The following is a 24,341-nucleotide window of genomic DNA, read 5'->3' as shown; positions in this document are numbered from 1 at the left end:
ATATATAAAACAGTCTGACTGGGTCCATTCTGCATTATGAGTACTTTTACTTTTGATACTTTAAGTACATTTTGATGCTGATACTTTTGTACTTACTTCAGTAAGTTTTGAATGCAGGACTTTTACTTGTAGTGGAGTAATTTCACTGTGTGGTGTTAGTACTTTTACTTAAGTAAAGGACCTGAATACTTTTTCCACCTCTGATGTTTACAGAAACTGTTACAAAAAATCAAGCAGCTTATGAAAATCGATTCTTTTAAAATGATTGTTGTTGTGATTCGAACCCTGGTTCCAAAAAGTTCTGACGGAGAGGGAAGTTTGTCCTGAAGCTCGCTGCTGTATTTATACCCGATACCTCAATGAAGGGTGCTTCAGTCAGCTGTGAGTGTAAATAAATGTGGGAGTGCGGAGCTTCTGGTTTGGCTTTTGTGCCACTTTAAATTACCTTCTTGTTTAACGCTGCAGTACAAATAAACTTTCCTTGTTCAGCTTTGCCACGACAGGACGCCACCACTGCAAAACAACTCTTTAATTTAATTGTTTCACATTAAAAACACACACTGTATGCTGCATCACAAAATGAGAAAATGCTGTCCTGCGATAACAATTGAAGCCAAAGTAGAGAGAAGAATCAGCCGGTGTCGCTGCCACCAAGAGAAGCGAGACGCGCGCGTGTCTCACGGCCCCCTGCAGATCGGCTGAGGACTGTGTTGGTCTGAAGCCACGACATGAGATAGTACACACAGACAGCAGGTTGAGCCACAGATGGGAAATCATAATTCAAACAGTCTCACAAAGCACTTGAATTCATTCCTACCTGTAATGTACATTACCATGATGACAGAGACCAAGCTAGGGTGTTCATGGACTCAGATGCACGAAATCTTCCACATGTTCTCACACAAGCTTTTGGTGTGAAGCCGCATATATGTAACTGATGTTTCTGATGAGGACGCTGCAGGTTTTTGTATAAAGGAAGCCTGGTGCTCGATGCAAAGTGTGCCTTCGTTTTTTTTAGCATGACATTCAACTACCCTCAAAAACGCCTCTTATGTTACATACTCACCCACATATATAGAGCCATGAAAAAATGTGACAAATAAGAAATGATATCTGTGCCGGGAGTTTTTTTAGATTAGATCTGCTTCAGGCATGTCTGCATGTTACCCGTTTTTCATGAGAAAAAGACACAGATATTTACACCATATCACAGCAGACCGTAAAAAAAACTCCTGGCTGAACCCTCCTCATGGTGCTTTTGTAATCCTCAATCGTAGAAATTTCTCTAAATTGTCAAGCCTGGGTATTTTTGTGTGAAGGACAAAATGTTGCCACCCTTTATAAAGCGGTGATAGCCTTCTGAAATGTCCCCCAGACATTCTCTTTAATGAAATAATAGTCTGCCGGGATATTCATTTGTTGCAGCGTTGTTGCAGTCTGGCAGGCAAATAAATTCAGATTCTACCTGTTAGCCTGGTGCTGTGTTGGGGTGCAGCAGCCAGAAGCCAGTCATTTATTCATATAAATTAACAGTTAGAGTATGACATCCCTTTAGAGTTGTCTGTGGGGAACAGCTTAACACCCCGGGAGTCACGTAGCAAACATGCCTTTTAGTAAACTGACTAAACGGAAACTGACAGGTGAAAAAATATGCAAAACGTTTAGATTTCACAAAGAAAGTTTTTTTTTTTTTTCCGCAGTAATGCTCAAACATCACAACCACCTTCCCCTTCAGTTAGCTGAGAAATAATAAATTGCTCGTTAGGATAGATTTTGGGAAGGATTGGCCTCACCTGAACTATGATTTTAAACAACCACATGTTCAATCTGTACATTCGGAGTTGGATATCTCTCACCTGGGCCCTTTGTCACAGGCCTTTCCTGCAGATAGAGAGAGACAAATGGCACACATGTACAGTAAAGCAACACTGCAGTCCAGCGTATGCATCAGCAAAGAGAGCAAGATAGATCGACGCATGCAGTTCAAAACCAATTCTGTACAGTTCATTTGGCAGTGAGCGACGTATGAGTGTGTTTGTTACATAGTTATGCTGCACAGGTTGAGCCCCCGTCACGGGGAGCTGTCCCACCCAGTCTATAATGTTCTGTGTGCGTATATGTGGGGACACAGACCCCGCTGCAGGTATGGCACAGTGGAGGCCACCCTCCCACCACAGTACAGTGCAGGGTGACGGAGAGGGCCGATAAGTCCGGCCGACAGCTCCTTAATCCCCATTAGTGCCTCAGACAGGGCGGTGTGACAGAGCGCAGCGCTGTCCTCAGGCCAATCCCTGTACTTGTCCTCGTCTCCTCCCCTCCCCTGTTAGAGTCCTGCAGGATGCCCTAACAGAGGATGTAGCGCCACCCAGTGGAGGCAGCCTCTGGATGTGTGTGGCTCTGAGGGGCAGGGGCGGGGGGAGGGCCTCAGCAGGCAATCTCCTCCAGGGTGCCCAGCGTCGTCTGCAGGGGGACAGACACCGTGTGGCTGATGGACTCCGAGTGGTTGGCCACGGGGTCACAGGAACTCTGGGGGGAAAAGATTGAAATGGTCTAAAGTTGTCCTCCAATATTCAAACTAATTAGTAAGCCAGAAAGAGATTTTAGTATGTCAAATTTAGTATGCCAGCATGCTTTTCTGGCTACGCTGACCCACAATCCTCTGGGCAGCAGAGGATTCGTCACATCGAGAGCACAGACAGATGACAGCCTGATGACAGCTCATGGACAACTCACTGACAAAAACCCCAACGGATACATGAGCAAGAAGGTCCAAGTTCAAGGCGAAATGTTTTTGACGGAGTAGTATGTCATGCACCAGTATGTAGCAGCGGTAGGAACGAAAGGCAAAGGAAAAGTGGGGTTTATATTTACAATCATAGAAAAAAGTATTGGACCAACCTTGTTTTCTTCAATTTCTTGTTCATTTTAATGCCTGGTACAACTAAAGGTACATTTGTTTGGACAAATATAATGATAACAACAAAAATAGCTCATAAGAGTTTAATTTAAGAGCTGACATCTAGACATTTTCCATGGTTTTGTTAATAATTTGGTTATTATCAAGAAAACCATGGAAAATGGCTAGATATCTGTCCAAACAAATGCACCTTTAGTTGTACCAGGCCTTAAAAATTAACAATAAAGTGAAGAAGGTCTAATAACTTTTTCCACACTGCTTATATTTTTTTGCCCTTTTCAGCAGGGTGCCACCACCTGACATTAATTACTCTGAAGATAAAAGTCATGCAAACCCAACCTTCTCCTGATAAAACTAATTATAACTAATAACTAATTTAACTAAGATTTGATGCTCATGCATGTATCTGTAAGGTGCTCTCAGCAGAGTCTTCAGAAAGCCTCTGCTATTGTTTCTCTATACATAGACTTAGAGCTGATAAGGTGCTGCTTCTACATGCTTATGTGTAAGGGAATAAGGAGAGGGCTTGGTGTGTTATGCATGGCCGGAGTGAGTTAAATTACACTCATCTACACGCTCCACTTACACAGCACTCTGAGGGAGATTGACAAGTGAGGGGTTAAAGGCCGCTCTTACCACATCCTCTCCATGACTCTCCTCCTCCTCCTCTCTGCTCAGCAGATCCAGTAGTCTGTCTTTCACCACCTGCGGATCAGGAAATAAAAGTCAGAGAGGCGTCACTCAGCGTGCTACAGAAGATAACCATGAGCTCTTCCTGTAATTACCGATCGCACAGGAACTTCAAAGCAGAAAAGTAATTAGGTGGCATCACAATTATTCCAGCATGCATGCTGTTAAAAGCAGCTTTAGAGCTTCTTTTGTTAGCAGCATAAGGGTTTCTTATCCACGCTACTCAATAAAGAAAAGAAGAAGAAAGAAAGAAGAAGAAATCTCTTGAAACATACTTTTTCTCTGTATTTCTACAACTCTACAAGGATGATTATGCGCTTGTCACATTCTCTAAAGAGAGCCACACAATAGAGCTAAAAGCTAAAGGGAGATACCTGCTGTCAGCTTTCATGGTCAACACTCTTCTCCTCACCAAACTAACAAAAACAAGTGCTATCAAAGTTTAACGCTGAAAGCCTGTGGGGGAAGGCTATGTGGGCGTAATTAGATGTTTTCACAGTTATGTGAGAATAAAAGTGTGATAAGGCAACTTGAGACCGACCTCATAAGCGTAATCAAACAGCTCCAGGATAGTGAGGATGCTGGCTCCGATGAACAGACCCATCTGGCCTCCAATGTCACCTGTCGACAGCGCAGACAAAGAGAGGAGAAGAGGAACAGAAAGAGGAAAGTAAGAACACTTTATAAGTAGAGACGGCTGAGCCACGGCCGTGATTCTGACTCACAGACCTAAAAATTATGTTTCCATACAGCCACTAGTGGAATGTAACTAAGAACATTTACTACTTAAGTACAGTTTTGGGTGTGTGTGTGTTTACTTGAGTATTTGCATTTTATGTAACTTCTATTTCACTACATTTTGAAAATATTACATATATATAAACATCAGTGCATAAAAAAGTTAGATGGATAGATAGACAGACAGACAGATAGATGGATAGATAGATATATGCCTACGCAGCTTAATATAAGCATATAATGCATTCTGAAGTATACATTTTACATCCTCGTACTGTATTTCTATTATTTCAAGAAACATGATGGCTGACACAAAGACATCAATCCTGAAACAATATTTTTTTCACAGAACAATAACGAGCAACTTTGGATAGAAAAAATATACTAAAACATATTTTAATTCAGGTACATCTTATTTAAGTATTATTTCTTACTTATTAAATATAAAGTTGCGGGCGTCCCGGTGGCTCACACCGGTAGAGCGCTGACCATGTATGTGGTGTGCTGCGGTGGAGCCGGGTTCGAATCTGGCCTGAGCTCCCTTTGCCGCATGTCTTCCCCTCTATCACCCCCTTTCAATCTCTCACTATCAATAAAGCAACAAAATGCCCAAAAAATAATCTTTTAAATATAAAGTTGCAAGTAACTTGGAATGGATTGTAGCAGCAGACTCAAAAATGAAAACGAGGAAGTGTAGTGACCTTTTCGTGTTCAGTTGAAGCTTGTGCAGAGGCAAATTGCTGCTATAATTTTTTCATTTATAGATGCTGTAACTTGTATAAAGAACTGACAAAATGGTCAAATTTCCCTCGCTCACAACATTTCACAGTGCCCACATTGCTGCTGATGACTTGTCACACACACCATGACCGTCCAATCAGACATCTCTGAATTACCTAATCTAAATCTGCCGCCATGAGTCAGGCTGGGCCTTTTCAACATGAATCAACACATCATTTCAGAAGTGCCATGACTGTGACTTCTGCAGACTGGATCCAGGTTTGGAAAAAAATTAAGGTAACAGTGAGGAGAACTCACCCAGCAGGCCAGCCACCTCGTAAGCTTTCTTCTGGTCGATGGTCTCGTAGTTCAGAGCCTCAAAGAACACGTCCAACACCAAGATGTTGTCTCTGCAAAAGGCAAAACTGGGCATTAGTCCTAATGAATCCCACACTTGGCAGGCAACAGTCCATCCATCTCCTGCAGAGCTGAGCGAGCTGGGAAACACAAGCAGCATGTGGGAGGAAAACAGGCGTATCGCAGCAGCTCACACAGATTCCACGTCTTTACATTTTTCATTAAAACTGCTGAAAGAGACAATGTGGGCAGCAGAGAGTCAGATTCTCTCTGAGGTGAGTTTGCATGTTTTTCCCTTTTAATGTGTTTTGCCTCGGGATGCTTAGCTTTCCTCCAAATTGGAGACTTTAAGTGGTGGGTTGGCGTAAATGTGAATGTTTGCCAGTGTTGGGGTATGACGATGAATGTGGTAAAAAATGATCAGCTCCCACACTGGGCCTCATTCAGGAATCGTCCTAGTTTTCTCTGTCTTACATTTCTTACAAAAAAAACCCACAATCCGAAGACATCTGATTCATGATTTGTCTTTACATGCTTTGTTAATTAGGACTTTCTTACATTGAACAAGAACGTAGGTGGCTTTAGGAACGGATTTTTTTCTGGCATTTTCCCACCATCAGTTGTTTTCTACCAGGTGCAACTGTGTGTGTGTGTGTGTGTGTGTGTGTGTGTTGCCATGGCAAATTATGTTCCTGGAGACACCTGTTATAGCGGAAACTATCACAAAGACTGTTTTGAGTTGTAAGCCAGGTGCTTCTCTGTCTGTGGACAGGTTTTGTCTGCAATATACAGTCATGAAACTTTACAGGTGTGTAGCTGAGATTAACATAAAGGCCTAGTTTGAATATGTGCGTGGTTCGAGCAGTGGTCACCCCTGCTTTATGCCTCTGGATTGATTTGGCAATGCAGCTGCAAAATGGGAAGTTTTTTTGGTATTTAATTGATTTCAACATGTGTCAAACCATCCAGAATTGGTCATTTACAAAGAATGAATGAATGCTCATGGAAATTGTTAATTGAGGGAAAACAAAACATTGATTAATCACAAAAACGTATTAATGAATTCCACATCTGTGCAAGACCCTCTAAATAACCCTCTTCTTATGTTGCGGATAAAATTGACCCATTTCAAAGTTTAAAAATAAAAAAAATAAAAAATAAAAAAATAAAAATCAATGTCATGTAAAACTATTGTATTTTATATGTAGGTCTTTCCAACGTACAGAAAAAAAGTTTTAACATGCATTTTTTATGAAAAACGAGGATGAAGATCTGTGAGAGGTAAAGAATATCATTGCACTAAATATTGATTGAATGGTTAGTAATAGAGTTAGGGATTAAATATAAACAAATGTTTATTTGGATTTTTTAGTTTCTGAAACTATTGGATAAATAAACATGCCACGGGTTCCTGAAAAACGAACATAACAGGATAAATGTGGCTGATTGATCAATGTCATTGTTCAATGGGTCGGTTTACAGTAATGCCTTTAAAGTAATGTTTTATGTTAATTTGTTCTATTTGCATGTCGGGAGTTCTACTACATTAAAAGCGGCAGTTCAGTCAGACAACTCACGTGATACAAAATGTGTTTATTGGACAATAAACATAGATTAGATTTGGCGTCTAGGCTCCGACTAAATCACTCCTCAGCAGTTACATGAGGTATTGAGGAGTGATGCAATAAATCCCCCAGTCGGAGCCTACAGGTGGATGCTGGGGTGGTGGTGGGACTGAGAAAGCAAGCGGCAGTCCAGATGTAGCAGCAGCATAGGCAGGCAGAGGAGAGCAAGGATTACTCTCATCTTAAATAGAGCGACAGATTGGATAGAGGGTGTGTTTAAGTGGAGGATGTATGAGGAGTGGGGCATGTCATGCGTATGGCAGCACAGCTCGAGTTGCCTGCCTGAACGAGCTCGCAGGCGTCGCTCCATTTAAGAACTGTGTTACTTGTTACTTACGTGATGTACTTCTCTGACTTGTTGAACTTCTTCTGCAGGTAGCGGGCCGAGGTCTTGCTGGGGATTTTGACCATGGACAGCTCTTTGTTGTAGCGGGTCGTGTTGCACGGCGTCCTGCACATGCAGTTACTGCTCTCCAAGGCTGACAGTTTAGCTTCATGCAGGAACGGGGCCATGGGAGGACGGATTAACGATGGTGAAAACAAGGGGAAAATTCTCTTTTAGACACAAGACAATTCTTTACATAATAACAAACAAAGCAGAAGATTGCAGTTTGCAGTATGATTCCCAAATATTTAGACCAAAGTATTCCCTTATGAGAGGAAAGTCATATAAAACAAATCAAACTTTTTCTATATTTTCAAAACATGTTATTAGCAGTATAACAAATTGCTCTATTTAAATATAGTGTAGAACACTGGTTGTTGCTGTCATCCATTATTCAATCCATCAGACTTTATTTGTATAGCACTTTTCATACAAGAGAAATGTAACACAAAGTACTTCACATAAAAAGAGAAAATAATAATAATAATAAAAAACATAGAAACAAGGAAACACCCTCCGCCCATCCCCAACCCTCCCCCCTTGAGCCTCCAACCCACCCATCCCATTATAAACAAAGCACAAACTGAGGAAGTTATGAATTAGATTTGTTTACAATATGTAAAAGTTACTGTAAAGCAACTATAAGTTACTAAACACATATTTTTCTCTATAAAAATCATAAAGTTGACTATTCTAGCAATTGATAGAATATTTTTCCAGGCAAAAATACCAAATGATTGCTCGTTCCAGCTTCTCAAATGTGAGTTTTCTATTACTGGAAATTTAACATTTTAGTAATTGGACTATCAGGTCGACAAACAAGCAATTTGAAGAATTAGGGAAAGCACATTTTTCACAATTTCCGGAATTTCTTTTGAATGCCCTCCATCTGTATTATCCTGTATTTGTTCAGGATGTTTTTGGACATCACCATTTGAGCAAAAGTCTACAAAAATACTAGACAAAGCTGCAAAAACATGCAAATATAGTGAGGCAAAACACTTGAATGTGACTTCCTGAACAGAATGTCTTTGACTTATAATGAACATAATCACGACTTTTAAATGTAATAGAAATATAAAAATATTATTTATAATAATTAAGTTATTTGAAAGAGTTCAATCAAATGTTAATGAAGTTCCTTATCTTTTGTCTCTATATTTTGTATCTTAACAGGAATACAGTAAAGTACAACCTCACTAATCTGAAATAACATTATGGTAAATTATGATAATCGTTCACATACACACCGAAGCCAATTACTTTTAATTAGACACATCTTTGTAGTGTGTTCTACCAGCTGTCTGTCAATGCTTTCTCACTTCAGATAGATATTAAAACACACGCTTGAAGCTTCTGCAGCTTTGAGCTCAGAGTCTGAGTGTACATCTGCAAAGAGCCACAGGAAGATTAATTTAGAGTGTCTTTTCTTTCTCTGAAATGTTCAGTTTCGTAGAAAACAGGGGTCACTGGTACTGTACCTACAAACACAGCCTTATAAACACACAGTTGTGCACATGCCCCCAGTCATAATGCGCCTTGAGTTGTGTGGATGTTAACTCCCATAAAAGCCCGAACGACAGCATAAGTCAATGTCATTGTCAAAGTCATAGAATGTAAAGCGCCGAACACAAACTCGCCCTCAAGCAGCATCCATGAAAACAGCCTTTACCCTGACAGAGACAAAGTCCTGTGCCAGGCACTATTCACAACTCTGCTACGGCTGTTTGACTCAGAGAGAGAAAAAACAACTAAACTAAAAGGCACTGGATGATTTCGTGTTAAGCCCACAGCCTCCAACACAACACCAACTCCCTCTCGTTGACGGTAATGTTAAGCGACACAGGCTTTTCAAATATAGCCCCATCAAAAGGCTCTCTGGCTCTGACGCTGCTCACACTCCTCACAAATCACTTTTCTTAAGCTGCATTTATGAAGTTGCAAAGTTTAAATGCAGCTTTGTTAATTTCACAAGGGATCGGAGAGACGTTTCTCTGTGCACTGAACATCAACGCCTTATTCTCTGAATGGAAAGAAGAAGTTAATGTTATCAGGCTTACTCCTCACTGAGACAGCTCTGCAGACCTGCAGATCACAGAGCGTGAGGCAGCAATCCCCCCACGGCGCACTAATAGCCGGCGGGACCACATAGTCACGTAATTGCAGGAGGAAATTCAATATGGCTTCTCAGTGGTCTCTTATTTTTATTCAAATGAGACGTTATTGGATGCACGGGAGCAGGGCCTTATGCATTCAGATGATTGATTTTTTTCTCACCTTTATTCACTAACAGCCTCTCTCGTTTTCTCTCACACACATTTAAATCTTAAAGATCAAATTATCATAAAACATTTCTCCATTATAACTTTAAATTTCAATTCAGACACACACACACACACACACACACACACACACACACACACACACGCACACACACACACACACACACACAAATTGTATATATCTGTCTGAGGGAGAGAACTGATAGGACCACTTTTTGAGACACTTTTGGCAGGATGAAATTTCCTGTTTAGAAGCTATGACAGAAATTGGAAATAATTGTGTTTGTTTGTCTGGGTGTGTGATTATAAGCCGGCTCTATTTCCTCGAAAGCAAAAGACAAGATAAGCAGACAACAGATGCAGCTGTCTCGTATCAAAAACACTTTCAGTGCTGTCTCCAAAACTTGAGTGACAGACTTATAGAGAGAGGAAAACTCAATCAAACTTTGCCGTGTGAAATGTTCTCTGGTGGGCATTGCAAATTGGCACTAAGTTTAAAACAAGAATTAATTTGCATTCAATGATCCAAACTTAGCGAGTGTGAGTGTGTGTTCGGATTGTGAAAAGCCTTAGTGTTCCAAAAAATGAAGCCAATTACAGGGAAGAGAGAGAAAAGAGCTGTGTGGAATAGGCACCAAAGCCTTTGACTCTCCTGCTGCACCACACAGTATCGTGTGCTATCGAGAGCATGTTAATGGCACATTGCTGTAATACACTGAATGCCCTTGTGGTGTGGGAGCCTGCAGCATTGATGCTAACTGCCTAAAAGTTTTGCTGCCCCTGGCTACATTTTTTTTTTTCCCACCTTTCTGGTTTTCGAGAAAAAATTTTCCTCCGGGTGGGAGAGAGCAGAGAGACTGGCGTAGGAGGAGAGAAAGTTTTTGTGATGTAGCTGAAACTCCTGCAGGCCAACAGTTGAGTGTGATGAGGTCATACATTTCTTAGGATGCTTACTTATTATTTGTTGTCAATGTATTATATTACAGTTAATATGACTCCATTAGCCACTGATTTTAACAGACCTGACGAACAATTCAACAAGTACTCTGAGATTACATTTAAACTAGATTTTAAAGTAATTTCCAAAATATCAACTGCTTAAAAAAAACAGCTGCTAAGAGCAAATAATTTATTATGTATTATTACTTTTTATTTTTTTTTGCCATTTTGTTTGGAAAAAACTGAAATCAAATCACATAGAACAGTTTTTGATATGCTATGCATCTCAATGTTAACACACACAAACAGTTAGTTTGTGTGTGTTATTGTGCGACTTTGGTTAATCTGAACGTACCCATTAAAACAACAAAGTCACACAAAAATACAAATAAACTAACTGATCGAGGCAGCAGTCGACCAACAACTCTGTGTCCTGCAAGATAAAATGACTGGTTTTATCAATGGAGTCTGGTGACCTAAACAGGGTAAAGATGTGAAAATATAGCCTACATTTAAACATTTTTAACAAACAGACTGTGTATAAGTACCTCATACAACAGTATACAACAATGTAATATTAAGTTATAAATTTATCATTATGTTCCCCCTGCTGTGTTTGTGGTTACAATCTTTCCATTTATTTACTGATACAGAGCAACATGCACGCACGCACACACGCACACACAGATCTGTTGCGTACAGGCGACCTTTCACATTATTTTGCCTCACCTCATTACTGAAGAGGAGATTGCTGTGCAATCATTGTGTTTACATGCCGTGAGTCACACAGAGCTGGGATCACAGCCTTGTGGCTCTGTTAATATGTGTTACTTATAATAACACCACTGAAAGTCTTATTTGAGGTTTTCTTCACTCTCTCAGGCTTTAGAAACTAATAGGAACACAAGCTAACGTGGAAGTGGCTTAAACCTGTGTCCTTTCTAATGGCCAGCAGGGGGCGACTCCACTGGCTGCAAAAAGACGTCCGATTCTATAGAAGTCTATGAGAAAATGACCCTACTTTTCACTTGATTTATTATCTCAGTAAACATTTTCCTAGTGAGTTTATGGTCTCAATGCATAATGTTCATTTTGTTAAATATGGTCCCATTTAGAGTAAAACAAACGATAAACATAGATTGTATAAAAAAAAAAAAATAGTGTCTGTGACATCACCCACAGGTTTCTGATGAGCCAAATTAAATCAGAATCAGAAAAACTTTATCGATCCCTGGGGGAAAATTGCTTTTGTTACAGTTGCTGCTGTGTAAGAAATAGAAATAGAAATAAGTAAGTATGTAAATAAAATAAATATAAAATATAAGCTAAAGTGGGTGAGTCCTGTGGCTCCAGCCATCGCCGTCTTATCCCACAACAGGGCAAGATGCTACCACGACCTGTCAATCAGGATAGAGAGAGGATAGATTTTAGGTCTGACTTAGAGCTTTGTCCCACTCAGATCATGAAAATAAGATGTAACATTTTGATCGGCTAAAAATGTCTGACTCACTGTTTAGTTTAAAATCAGCTTAGTACATTTTTTTTAAGCCTAACCAGTATTAGCATCCCAATTCATATCAAATATATTACGGCTGAACCTTGCTAACCAAGCCAGGCTTACTACTGGTCGCATTTCTGTCACTTCTGGCAGAAAAAAACAAGATGTTGACAGCCAGAATGCCATCGAAACACTACTTCACAAACCAATTAATGATGGCACATCATCGGGGTGTGCCATATCGTATCGTTCACGATTATACCGGTATATTTTTTTGAAGTGTAAAAAAGGCATATCATGATATTGGCAACATTCCCTACTTCTTGCGTAGTGGTGTAAGGGTTTCCATTAATTACCTAGACTGTAGCGGCCCGCCAGAGTCTCGTGCTGCGCTAACGTCACATTTCAAGCTACTGAAAGTATATATCTACACTATTCATTATATAAAGTTATTTTGTGTTGTGTCTCTGCTCAGCAGAGTGTCTGTCACCCGTCAGTCAATCAAAACCAGACGGCAGCCTCCGTGTCTGAGAATGAAGGCAAACCAGGAAGTGGTTAAAATAGGCAATGATTAAGATCAGTGTATATGATGGAATAATGGCATTAGAAAGTGTGAGAGGCACCAAATTTGGGCTTTTATGAAAACAATTCTCCAGTGGGACATGTCCCAAGAGCTATTTTACAACACTGTCCATGTCTCCATGTCCTAGTGGAAATCTAGTGAAAAATGTTATGTGAGGTTTTTGCCCACATTTAGCTCTCAAAGTGGATGAGTCAAGAGTAATTTATTTTGTATTTGGCAACTCTTCATATTTGCAATTTACACTACATTTAGATTTATGATTGATTTTTATTTTGTTGTATGATTTGTATTTATTTATACAGACAAAAAAATGATTTTCTATATATTTTTTCAGTATTTTTTAATATCATCTAGAATATCGTTATCGCAAAAAAACACCCCAGCACATCATATGTCTGCTTCTTTTATACAGTCTATGGTCAAGCCTCATAAAATAGAATCATTATGGTACTACATAATCCATAATATCCAGTTACCATTTGGGGTCCTTGTTTTTGGGAATTGGTAGGCAGTGGATGTTAAGAGAGAGATAGCAGGACAACAATAAATGTCACATAGAAGTGAAGTAGAACAATAATTATAGAGATAATTTGCGATGTAGATCAGCACTGTGTGTCAAGTTGTTCTGGTCAAAAATGCCTAATAAAAAATGACTTAATGAATGAATTACTTATTTATTGAAACTTGTAAGGGTGTATCAAGGGTCATAGCATTAATGGTGGCTTTCTGAAGTCCATTTCCATGTTCAACTATGTCCCATAAGTTGTTGCAGCAATTTTCGGGTTGATACCATTTGCTATATACATCCTGACATGCTTGGGATCTATAGATTCCTTAGATCTTCTAGTTTCATATAATATCAGTATCATTAATATAGTCCTAAAAGCCCTAAGAGGCTGCTACGCCCTCCAGTAGAAAAAAAATGGCGGGTTTGCCAGCAGGACTGAATAATAACTGGTTAAGTCTGCTTGACACACTGACACATTGACCCTATATCTGAAATACAGTCCTTGTAAGTCAGCTATTCTACAGAGCACATAGTGACTGTTTTCTTAAAGAGAAAGCTCTTCAAAGCAAATTCTTGTTTGAGTTGTTGTAATTTGTGCGAACCAACCCTTTAGTGTCACCCAGTACATGCCAGGATAGGCTCTAGTTCTTCTTTAACACGATAACCAAACACATGAAAAAGATGAGTGGAACTTCTTTAAACCCTCATCTTTTAAACATGCCCTGAAAAAAAATCGTATTTAGATAAAATCACAAAGAAACCGTCTCATCTGAATTTCATGACTCTCCCTTGAGGCTTTGGCAAAAAGGTGGAGTAACAAACTGAGACATTAAGGCATTTTCATAAGAAGTCAAAACAAAGGAAATCAAATCGATATCTTAAAACAGCCCGATGAGCCAACGCTCAATAAAACTGACGTTTTGAATTTGAAGGAATGGAGGAAGGGCTGCCAAAATCCTCTTATGTGGCTGTTTAATTTACCTCAGTGCAGGAAATATGACCCATTATCTATTTGACCATCCATCCATTAAATTGAACTCTAACACTGCAGTCCCTGTCTGCTCTGATGTTGCTAACAGACTTGATGAGCTCTTCACACACAAGAGGAAATATTGAGATGAATCCTGTCCTCTTGATAAATCACAAAGTTAAGCAGTGACACAGAAACTTTCCACCATATACAGGAAAGTGCTGTGGTCTAATTAGTGTGCCTACAGTGTCTCCGTGCTGAGTTATTCCTTGACTGTGCAATTTCCTTTTTAAATGAGGACAGGCAGAATGATGCTGGCTATCACCCATTCCCAAAGTAGACTTGTTTCTTTCTCCAGCGCTTTGGCATTCACGATGATATACTGAAGCTGCTCTTAAGTCGAGCCGTCTCAAGCTTAAAATTCTCTGCGGTGTTTGCTCATCTTTAAAGCAGGTTTAGCATTAAAGCTCTGTATCAACAGGAAAAAAAATAAAAAGATAATCCTAATCCTTTGCCGAGGCAAATAATGATATGTAAACCAGAAAAGACAGCATGTGTGTTTCGTCCGACTCATGTTCACGTTGTGTGTGTGTGTGTGTGTGTGTGTGTGTGTGTATGCTGACTTACCGAGGGCAGGCTCGGCGCAGTCTTTGTACTGCTCAGGCGTGCAGTAAGAAGCATCACCTAGGAACAGTTTGAATGAGGAGGAATTCAGTCAGTGTTTGAACATTAAGGTCTTGAAATACGACAGTAGGATAAATCGAGAAACGATATTCGAGGCGCAGCATCTTTTTCCTGCCAGACACATGATCCCAGGGTTTCTTAATGCCAACAACTAATCCAGTATTGACTTGTCATATCTATATGAAGCCTCTCTATGCACTTTAATCTCACATAAAATCCTGCAACCTTGATGAATGCATGATCAATGTGCCACTACCTAAAAAGTGTCGATATTTCATGCTGAAGGCTTCCAGCAGTGGTGCTTACCGGGCATGTGCACCATCCTGCAGTTGCAGTTCTCCACAATGTAGCGCGTCTCACAGTCGATCCTGCAGGCTGTTACACTGTAGACCTGGAAAAATCCTGACTCCAGAGCCTTCGACTCGCACTCTCCCCACGGGGGAGGCAGGTAGGTCAGCTACAGGTGAGAAAGGAGGTGTGGGAGTTAGTTAAGAGAACTTCTGCAGTGTTTTTCACACATTAACATGCAGTTTAAAATCATTTTTCATGGTCATACAGGTCAAAGAATTTCACAAAACCAGTAGGCACAATATATATTTATGAATTTATTAACATTCACATCAGATTTTTGTCAGTGTCTCCAAGCTAGGCAGTATACAACAAGAAGTCCTTGTGATATAATTTATAATTCACAGGATCTTCAGATAAACTGCAGTAAAATTGATGGGTGGATTAACCAGTTAAAAATTAATCAATTTTAAATTATTCCAAGGTTTTGCTAAAATTGATTATGGTTTTCTGTACATCCCGGCTGCTGTGGCAGGCAGTAGCTGCTGTAAGTTAGATGGTGCTGACTTAACCCCAAAAAGATTTAAACAGCCTGCAGAATGCACAAATGTCTCCCAACAGCCCACAACCACAACCAAACTAAAGTTAGAAGTTTTGTTACTGTGAACGGCAAGCAAAGACCAATACTTTTTTAACAGAACTCAATATTTTTTAAGAATTTTCAAGACTTGTGGATATTCTGCCCACACACAAATCCATGTCTAATGTGGACAGATCCCGGCAGCAGCTCTCCGTTCCCTAGTCCTTGAAACCCAGCCAGTACAGAGAATCACAAGTGCCTCACAACAAACCAAGCGGTGCGGAAAACAATTCAACAGATAGCCAGACTCTTTCAGAAAAACCCAACAACACCCGGCGATGGGAGCACAAAAACTCCAAATGTTCTCCTCCTGCTCCTGTGGCTCGGAGGACTGGGCTAGCAGATGAAGAACGAGGGACACCGGGCGAGGCAGTGCGGAGGCCCATCTGCTCCCAAACACAGGCAGCGTGCTCTCGCCTTGCACTCGAGATCCATCACCCACCACCCTCTGTTCCCCAGTTCCCTTCATTGTCATCACAATGCATCCCAGCGGAGGCCTCTTCCTCTGCCAAAAGAGCTATTTTTTTGGATGAGGCAAAACACAACATCCTGCCAGGTGAAATTTGGCTGCAGTTTGCTTGTTAGTAATGACAGAATTTGAAACCCTGCCCTTCCTTGTTGTATCTGTGCTTCCAGATAGTTTAATGCTTTAGGTCTTCAGATCACTTTACCAACACTTAGGACAATAAATTCAAACACAATCCAAACAGCAATCTAGCATGCTGAATATTTCAGCGTCCGGGAGCCTCTGGCCATTTCTGGGCACGACTACAACGTCTCCTGTGATAATTAAACATGCCCTCCCTGGAGCCGGCAGCAAGCGCACGCAAAGAATACCGACATCCAGATGCTATTAATTTTATTAGGGACTCAAGAAAGGTGCTTCTCAGCAATCCCTAACCTTTAAAGTCACCTTCACACTGCAGCTAATCTGCACTTCTGGCCCAATTAGAGTCAGCTGTGACTGATCAGAGATTTGATTATTCCTCTGTAATCAGATAATCCAAGGTGCTCAATATCACTTTTCACTGAGTTGGGACCTGTTGACCTGATTATGCTCAATCTAATAAGAGAGGAGGCCTGTGCCCCACTCGGGGTGTTATTAATCAATGTTCCATTCCCCTGTTGTACCGGGGCAATGCTTTAATTAGGCTTTACAAGGTGGTCAGCAGGGGACAACGTTAAAAAAGAAAGTTAGATTTGAGAACAGGGTTTGGTTTTAATAAGGTCATTGCATTAGCGCTGGTTGGGTGAGCTGAAATGGAAACTGTAAAGCGTTGGTTTGAGCCAGACCTCAACCTCAAATCGATGCAGAGAAGCAAGACACAAATAAAAAAAAAGCCCTCTGCACAGCTGAAATGAAATACAAAGACCCTGAGCTTGGATCAAGCAGCAAGAAAAAAATGGTATAATGGAGACTTTTCTTTTTTTTTAAATCCTGGAGAAGAATGGCTTTCTCAACCAGGGGAAAACTGTGCCCTTTTAGCTCCAGTCAAAAGCCCACAGAAGGGCAATTTCTGTGTCTGGAGAGCTTAAATTTAAAATTGCCTGCCTGCGTGTATGAAAAAGTCATTCAAACCCCCACTATAGGCTGTGTACTTTGTGTCGTTAGCTCGTTTGATTGAGCTACTTTGATCTACGCCCAATATTATTAGCCAAAATGAGCTCATTTAAACTCTTTGTCAAAGTCATTTTCACAGGCAGACTGATTGGTATCCATTACAAAGATCCACTAATTACTAGGATTTTTTTTCAAACAAGTTCCACAAGGCTGCATCCCAAATTTCTGACCCAGATACTCCACCCAATCATCGTTACCAGGGTAGTGTTTGGACGTATTTGAAAGTGCCCTCCAGGTTTCCACAGAAGAAGAAGAAGCTTGACGAGGCAGGTGGGTACATCCCCCAGCAGGAGGGATTTTCTCAGACTTCTTGTACAAAGTGCAGTTCTGCATTAATTAGCAGGAGCTAAATCTGCTGCGTCCCCCCACTGTGCTAGCTGGTGGAGAGGGGCAGTGTTTACACAGCAGGCAGGCAGAGAAAGCACTGCCTTCACCCCTGCCAGTCACAGCACTGGGCTGACAGATGAGCAGAGACAGAAACCCTGGAGGCTCATTACCCAGGAGGCCTAAACATCACTGGATAGATCTCCTCCCTGTCTCCTTCCTGCCTACCGCTGAGGTGACTCTCTGTATCGCAGCACCACACTGAGCTGTGATGCGGCGAGACGAGCTTTCAAATGATTTTTGCTAAAGAAAAGTTCTGGAAATGGAAATGGAAATCGTTTTTATGCAGTTTTAGACATTCATTATGTTTGTATGCACTTCAGAAACCAGGTTACTGAGCTCTGTTAATCCCTATCAGTGATGGTAGACAAGCAGGAATTATGAAAATAGTGAAATATGTTAATTTTGTTTAAATTTTTAGTCGAACTTTGGATAGAAATATTTTTAATTTATTTCATTTGACATGTGTAAGGATATGTCCCTGAAGTTTTTGCCATGCACACGTACTGCAGAAACACATTTTCATTGCCAAGAAATCAGTTTCTCCAGCAGGATCTAGCAGGGGAAATGAAATGTCTCTACTACACCACCTGGACTACAGCAAACTGATTTCCCCTCATTTCGTGCTTAAGATGTTGGAGAAAGCGGATTGTATTTAAAGGTAAAGTAGCAACAATGTATACTGCCCCACAAAGCCTAACTGCAAAAACAACACTTTTGGTCAAAATTAAGTTATAACTAAAAATGAACTCATTGATGTCAGTTGTATCTTGTAACAAAATTTTAGATTTCAATTTTGCTTTAATGCAGATAAATAATGATATAAAAAATGCTGTAACTACCAAATCCAACTCCAAATTTGATAGGGAAATTATTATCTAGACTAAGACTAAAATATAACATTACCTTATAATATGAAGTCTAAAATACACAAATCTCTGAATAGAGTTGTTAAACACTTTTAAATACAACAACATTGTAGTTAGCTCTCTGTTTGTGCATTAGTATCAGAACCTTTTACAGCAATGAGTGCAGTAACTACATTTTTGGGGTCAAAGGTCAAATAAATCGTCATGATTTTTGAGCATAGAAATTACATCATCAGTACATGTAAAAATATCACTTACCTACCTATGACCCATTTGGCTGGCCAGTTTAAAAACGTTAAACCCGTTAAAGCAGTTTCTCTCTGTTTTACTCTTTGGGTAGTTACTGCAGTAAGGCTTTGCATAGACTCATACAGAAGAGATCTCTCTCAATCATCACTAGAAGTGAGTGGCGGTGTCTGTATCTGCCTAGCCTGTATTTCCTTTTCCTTTTTTATTAGTGTTTGTGACATTTGCTGGCTGACACTGTAATCTGTGCCGTCTGACTCGGAAGCTCCGTTAAATTCTCTTGTCTGGACACAAACACTCAGCCCATTAGAGAGCTGGAATGCAGATCACTAAAGTCTCCGGCTCATTAGATGTCGTGTTTACAACTGCAATGGACAAATCCTGCTTTAAGTGGGTAATCAATACTCATTGATTACATGATTATCGGTATGTGAAACAGGTCTCCAATAGTGATGAACCCACAAAGAATCGACTCTTCAGTTCAACTCATTGTTTTGATTTTAAAGCCGGCAACTTTTCTGTTTTAATTCACTTTCACCACTTTCAGTTCTGTTTTTGCAGTAGGCAGCTAGTAAATAAGCTCATCTTAGTCAACCCAGTTTACACTCCCTACTTAGCACCTCAACGTTAGCAACTAGTTGAACATAGTTGCTAAAAATACAGACATTATTTGACTCACATTTGATTCAAAATGAATGTAAATGTCACTCTGTATCTGGAAGATGAGTAGATAGGCTGTTTGTTGGCAAAATTAATTAAGAAAGTGTTAATATGTCAGTGTTATGTTCACAGCTAATCTCTGCTGCCCCTAGTGGCCTAAATATCCAGTTATTGCAGGTTTAAGTGCCTGGTTGCCAAAAGGAACCGAAATGCTTTGATGTGCCGCAGAGAAGAGGGATGCTATTCTAAAAATTGTAGAGGAAATTATTTTTTTTAAAAGGAGATCTGTCTGCTAAGAAAAGGGTATTCCATTCAGCTCCCACGGTTGAGTCAGACAATGCATTCTCAAGAGCTTAACTTGGGAGCACTAAAAGAGAAAGCAAGGGAGAGACAAACAGTTAGAATGAGAGACAGAACTAATAACCCTTGTGAAATGGTTTCCTAACTGACACGACTGAGGGGAGTCACAATATAGAGACATTCAGCTTGGCAGTGTAGAAACACCTTCACTGAAACTTGTTCAAGTCCAACAGGGTGGAAAAGAGAAAAAGGGGAAAACAACCTTGTGAAATAGGAGCTTGTGGTGGCAGAGAAAAGGCTATTTGCATTAAATAACCGCTGTATATGTCTGTGAGACCTGCAGACTTAAATGTCGGCCTTGTGTGACGGGACAATGCTTCAGTATGATTGAGTGAGTGAAGCACCTCTCTTCCAACAAGGTCAAAGCCACGACAGACGGGGAAGTTATCATTTGTCTGCCAACAATCCACAAGAGACCACAGGGGCCAATTCATGGTCCAGAGGGGATGGGGACACACATGCAGCCACTCATACACATGCATGCACACGCTCACATATTGCCTGTTAGGGAAAGCAATTTATCACAGAGGGGTTTTTTTTATCTCTGAGCAATACGCTGAACATGAGAATTAGAAATGAAAAACAGCACAGAGAAGTGAAATGATTAAAGAAAAAAAAAAGCTATTAACTGTGAAGAAGTGGAAGTCAGTGACACCTACCCTCTGCTCCTGTGTGGCTACAAAAGTCTGGAAGCCGGGGGCCACGCCAAAGCCCAGCTCGTGAACAAACGGGGGCTCCGCCTGGCTGTGGATCTGCACCCGCACACCTGCCTCGAAGGCTGTATCCTCTGGAAGTGGAAGACAGATGGGAAGAACTGGTTATATGATTTATTCAGTCAATAAACAAGCAGAAATGTACAGGAAAAAAAAAACTTAAATGTCTTTGGCATTTTGACTGGTTCAGATAAACTGCTCAGGGAACAGAGGAGAAATAAAAAGTTGTTTACACTCAACAGATGCTTCTGCAGAGAGTCAAAAATGGAATTTCCCATTTGAAACATCCAATGTATTGGGCTCTTTCCACTCAAAGCCAAAAGGTTTTAAGATTCTTTATTACAACACAAGCTCTGAGACGTGACATCCCATTTGTCTCCACATCAAACAGGAGTAAGAAGAGGAAGGCTTGGTGCTGACTCCATAGATGAAAGGGCCTTTATCCCGCCATTCAGAGCACCCTTATGCACAAATACACACACACACATACACTCGTTGGCAAGGACGAAGAGAACCATAACATTTATGGGAAAAGAGAGAGCGGTCTTTGCTGAAATCGATAATGTTCTCTCTCCATGTCCTCACTTTCAGTGGTGAGCTGCTGGACATTCAATCAAGGCTTTCCCCCTGCCAAACGATCAGCCAGACACCTCGAGGTGCTCTGCAACCAACAGACATCGGAGCGTTTCAGCACGGCCAGCCTCACAAATCCACAGACAACACACACACACACACACACACACACACACACACGCACGCACGTACGCACGCAGGCACACACACTATGAGGGGTATTTTATGCCAGCACACTATACTTAAACGCCTAGAATGCGTCGCCTGTGCCAGCATAAAGTCTGATTAATAGGCGTGCTTACAGACACGCGTATTGCGAGTACACCAGATGACATGGGTGACGGGTGAAAAGTGCCACCAGCGAACGTAGTGGACGCCTGTGTGTGTGTGTAACGCGTGTACCTTAACAGTGTGTTACTCTGTGTAACAGTTCAGCTGTTACACAGTCTCAGCTTCATATGGTATTGTTTATAAGAAAGCACAACTTACAGATGAACTCCAAGCCCCCACAGAGCTGTCAGGATATTTCTATTATTTTCAGGCCAGTTTTTATTTTCTTGTTAACGAAATCTCTCTCTCTCTCTCTCTCTCTCTCTCTCTCTCTCTCTCTCTCTCTCTCTAGGTTTGAATGATATCGAATTGATATTTAATGATATCGAATTGATATTTAATGATAGCAAGGGTGAAAGGGATAATTAAAATAATTTCAGCTACTTAAAAATAGTAGGCTAATAGTAAAGTGCAACGCTCACAGCCAGTTCCCAGCTTAGCGCGCGGACATACAGTTCATTACGCACCAGCTGTAATTAGGTAGGTTTACCTGCCTGCAGAAGCCGTAATCGCTGTCACCCCTGAATATTAAGTAGCCATGCGGACCTATCTAATGAATATTCAGTAGCCATGTGGACAGCAGTCCGTTCACAATATGATTCCATCGGACCTTATATCTACACTGTTTAACCCAATTCGGCACTTATGCACAGTCCCATTATGTTTTACAGACATTCGTAGTTAACTAATGAGGTAAAACATTTTGTTTAAGCTGCATTTTGCTGACTTTCACTCCTAAAACAGGCTAATTAAGCCTCCGGTTTTGGCCGGAAAAACGTTAAGTTTATCTGGTACGTACGAGATAGTCTTTCTCTTCATCTATAAGTTGTGCTTTCTTATAAACAATACCATATGAAGCTGAGACTCTGTGTAACAGCTGAACTGTTATAGGCTTACACGCGTTACACACACACACAGGCGTCCACTATGTTCGCTCGTGGCACTTTTCACCCGTCACCCATGTTATCTGGTGTACTCGCAATACGCGTGTCTGTACGCCTATGTAGAATTGTACTTAACAGTCACGCGGGTCTTCATGTCACGTATTTGAGGCGTAGTTCACCCGTCACGCAGCCGTCACGTAGGCGTATGCGCAACAACGCGTGTACAGCGTCTGCGTGACGCCTGCGTGACGCCTGTCTGTCCATTGAAAGTGAATGGAATTTACACGCGCACGTTAGACGTTTGATGTCATCGCATAGGCGCTGTACACGCGTTTTAGTATAGTGTGCTGGCATAAAATGCCCCTCATACACACACACACACACACACACACACACACACACACACACACACACACAAAGCAGCATTACCTTACAATGACACACCCATCAATCAAACATCTGCAGTAACTGATACAGCTTGGAGGCATTCACTTTAAGAATAGAAGAAAGGATGAAACGTGCCTTTTTGGGGGGCTGTTCGTGTTCTGAAAGAGTACAGTAGGTGTGTGTGGATTTGTATATGATGTGAGAAAGAAATATTGGCTGTTTGAGAGACATAATCAGAGTCTGTTTTTTCATTTTAGAAATGGAGAAGCAAGTGCATGCACGCTGATGATAGACGTGTGTGTGGGGAGTTAAATCATCGTGTCCTTTCCTGTACACTGTCTGTTCCGTCCTGTAAAATATAATGTCATGTCCTGTGTAATGAAGTTCTTGTACTCATGTGTGGCTGACACGTTTTATGTCCTTTCCGTCTCATCTTGCTCTGTCCGGCTCTGTGACTTGTCCTTTATAATGTGTTGGCGCTACCAATAAGAAGCTATTAGCTCTCTGTATATTTAGCACAAACAAAGCTTAATTGAATTGGCATCATTTACTGTACACAAAGGGAAAGCCCAACATTTTTCCATGGCAGAGTACTGTTTATGGGCAAAAGTAAGTGTACACCGGGACAATTCACCCAAATGTAATTGTTGAAAATATAACAGTAAGAAAGGGGGCCAAATATCCTGGCCCTAAGCTGGACCTGGCCTGTAGTGTCCAATCCCTAAACCGGCCCAGCCAGATGAAGCCTTGGCCATGGCCCGACAATAACACTTTAGGCTCTCTCTGACACACACCCACACACACTCAAACACAACAGTGCCGCTGACAGTCATGCCCACTGAAAATACAGCCAGATTCATGGTGAGGCTTTCTAATTTGATGCCAAGCAACTTACAAAAACTGAAAAGTTAAAATAACTCTTCGCCAACTGGCTTCAGCGTGCGACCTGCAAACCTGTTTGCTACTTCTGCTACTCTCTGTGTCCAGGTACATCTCACTCTTCTCTCTCTCTTTTCCTTCTCATACCCATAAATAAAGTTTATAGCCAAAACTACTCTGTATGACCTAAATGAATGACCCCAGCCCAGCCCAAATTTACTCAGCAGTATTGTCTGCCCCCCGGGGGGTTTGCAGACCAGCCTCCTCTCCTCAGGTTTCAGGCTTTCCACCAAATTTTAAAAACTGGCTGTTGGAATTTACCCCCATTCAGTCACAAGACTACAAATGAGGTCACTTGTGTTGAGTTTTAAAGTCTGATTTGAAGTTGGTGATCCAGTTCATCCAGTGGGTGTCAAAATACTTTTGGCCATAAAATGTTATCTAGTCCTCTGGAGCCAAATCAGGCATCTAATCTAAAGTTTCTGGATAAATTCGGGTCATAAACCAGACAATTAGTCCTACTATAGCAATGCAGACTGAAGCAGGTAGAGCAAAATAAATTGGACAAAATTAGGTCTGCATATTTGAAAAGCTTTACTGATAGACACATA

General features: G+C 40.9%; 1 protein-coding gene across 1 annotated transcript in view; it reads right to left on the bottom strand.

Annotated features, from left to right (window-relative positions):
- Positions 1-518: 518 nt before the first annotated feature.
- Positions 519-24,341, bottom strand: part of LOC131982666 (acid-sensing ion channel 2-like) — a 129,091-nt gene continuing 105,268 nt past the window's right edge. The window contains exons 3-10 of the mRNA XM_059347209.1: positions 20,624-20,751; positions 15,203-15,353; positions 14,840-14,896; positions 7,385-7,538; positions 5,384-5,475; positions 4,149-4,228; positions 3,554-3,622; positions 519-2,526 (exon numbers count right to left, since the gene is read on the bottom strand). Coding sequence (XP_059203192.1) covers positions 2,425-2,526; positions 3,554-3,622; positions 4,149-4,228; positions 5,384-5,475; positions 7,385-7,538; positions 14,840-14,896; positions 15,203-15,353; positions 20,624-20,751 — 833 coding nt within the window. The 3' untranslated portion in view covers positions 519-2,424. The remainder of the gene's footprint in view (positions 2,527-3,553; positions 3,623-4,148; positions 4,229-5,383; positions 5,476-7,384; positions 7,539-14,839; positions 14,897-15,202; positions 15,354-20,623; positions 20,752-24,341) is intronic.

Source organism: Centropristis striata, chromosome 13, assembly GCF_030273125.1.
Source record: "Centropristis striata isolate RG_2023a ecotype Rhode Island chromosome 13, C.striata_1.0, whole genome shotgun sequence".
Classification (NCBI taxonomy): Eukaryota; Metazoa; Chordata; class Actinopteri; order Perciformes; family Serranidae; genus Centropristis; species Centropristis striata.
The sequence above is the reverse complement of the archived record's forward strand: the minus strand, read 5'-3'. Positions and strand labels throughout refer to the sequence as shown.